The sequence below is a fragment of the Diaphorina citri genome, unplaced genomic scaffold (genome assembly GCF_000475195.1).
Source record: "Diaphorina citri unplaced genomic scaffold, Diaci psyllid genome assembly version 1.1 scaffold2921, whole genome shotgun sequence".
In the NCBI taxonomy this organism is placed as follows: domain Eukaryota; kingdom Metazoa; phylum Arthropoda; class Insecta; order Hemiptera; family Psyllidae; genus Diaphorina; species Diaphorina citri.
This window is the reverse complement of record NW_007380334.1, coordinates 131-2,009: the sequence shown is the minus strand read 5'-3', so window position 1 is coordinate 2,009 and position 1,879 is coordinate 131. Positions and strand designations below refer to the sequence as shown.

Sequence of the window (1,879 nt, the reverse complement as noted above, 5' to 3'; positions counted from 1 at the left end):
TTAAAATGAAAAAACGAAAAAAATTTCCTTTTTACCTAATAAAGAAAGAAGAAAACCCTGAATGGTGAACTTCGGAAAATCACCTGGTGTCAGAACCCTTAAGTGACGAGAAATAAAAACAATAGGATAAAAACAAGGGAAAAGGTCCCAGCTTGGGCCCTGTTGAGCTTTTCTCCACTCTCAAAAGCACTGGTCAACTTGAGCGCCTCACACCTCATACACCTCCTCTATAACAGTGGGGTAAAGCCACGAGAGTACGTCGCCACTTCCTCCCCCTCTAAAACCCCGCAGTCTTCCTTCGTGCTCTTCGACTTCCGCTACCTCTTCCCACTCATCTCCCCTGATCTTACTTGACTAAAGTGCCTGCGACTATGTCACCTTAAACATTCATCAACCTTTTCCTACTGGGAAAATCATGGCGAACTCTTTGTTCATAGAATATAATTTTTGTTCTAGGTAAAGTGAGTAAGTGTAAAAGTGTGTGACCTAGCGACGATAGAGGTCTTGGTGTTGTGGATCTTACCGACTTCTAGCATCCTTATAAGGAAAATACCAGAATCACACGTTATTTCTTTCCTCTAACGCTTTTATATGCTTTGGACTCTATGACTACGTCTACTACTCAGTTAAAACTAGCCGATTTTAGAGCGTATTCTTTCTGTCTCACGTCTCTGACGCCCCTAAAGTAAAATTAAAAAAAAAAAAAAAAAAATCAGAGGAGAGAGACAAAAAAATTTGGGAATTTAATAGATCCTAAGCGCTTATTTAGGTGAGGTTAAAGCCTAGTGGTTCGAATCCCGTCGAAAAAAGTATTGACCCAGCACCTAAATGGGAAGTCTCTTATCGCCAGGGCCGTATTAAGGGTTTTATTGAGGAAGGCCCAAGAGTAATCCATCTGATGAGGGATATACTAAAGGATGGGCATGCTTGTCAATGAAGTCATACTTCTCTAAGCAAGAGTGCAATTCAAAAGTTACTCACCGACAGAATGGACAGGACAAGATCATAATTATTGATAAGGAATATCAGCTGCTCCTTCCTGTGTTGATAGATAGCAGCATTCTTCAAGATAAATAATTCTACCTGTAAATGTGAAAAAAGGAAAGAAAAATATCGTATCAATTAATATGGACGGGTCAGGAAGCATCAACAACAATGGAGCAGTTGCGCTTACTTGGGTGATGTTTCAAAGTCATAGAGCAGGAAAAATGAGGACCAACGGAATTTTTACTTTCTATTACTAACAGTATAGCGGAGCTATACTAGTAATGAAAGTATTGCAATCGGTCCAAATTTTCAAAATCGGGGAAATTTTTTCTCTTCTAAAAAAGGCACTAAAAATTGGTTTGTTAATTTTATTTTTTACCTATTCTCTTTTTCTCAGACTGCTTTCTTGTGAAGGAAATAAATACATTTAGGAGGCTTGCCTTTTTTTCACTGAAAGCTTCAAACAGTGAAAATTGAGGGCCTCAGTCAGTGTTCAACTTACTTGTACTTAAGCATAGTATTCTGAGGTATCTGGTAGTTGGTCATTGGTTTTCGGAATTTGGAAATCTGTTCAATAAGGTAGGACCGAATTTTCGTCACAGCCTTGATTTTCAACTTTTCCAGGATGTCTTTTACATCTTGACATGACTTCACCTCTGAAAGAAAGGAGATTTAAATCTTTGGAATAGATCTCACATTAGAAACTGACGAGATTTTTTTTTGATTAATTAGAAATATGTAAGTAGGTCTTTCTTCTTTGTCTTTTCACGTGTTGAGTGGAAGTCATCATTTATTTGTCAGCCTTTAAATCAGTCCTACTCAAAGTGATTTTTGAGAGTGGACATGAACAACCTTTGCTATTTATTTAGCAAAGGAAATTTCAGGCTGGTGT

The 1,879-nt window shown here is 37.9% G+C and overlaps 1 protein-coding gene across 1 annotated transcript in view; it reads right to left on the bottom strand.

Annotated features, from left to right (window-relative positions):
- The window catches only part of LOC103519747 (vacuolar protein sorting-associated protein 52 homolog), a gene marked incomplete at its 5' end in the record, with an annotated part of 21,938 nt that extends 20,297 nt beyond the window's left edge, over positions 1-1,641 (bottom strand). The window contains 3 exons of the mRNA XM_026831131.1: positions 982-1,083; positions 1,428-1,437; positions 1,490-1,641. Coding sequence (XP_026686932.1) covers positions 982-1,083; positions 1,428-1,437; positions 1,490-1,641 — 264 coding nt within the window. The remainder of the gene's footprint in view (positions 1-981; positions 1,084-1,427; positions 1,438-1,489) is intronic.
- Positions 1,642-1,879: the final 238 nt, after the last annotated feature.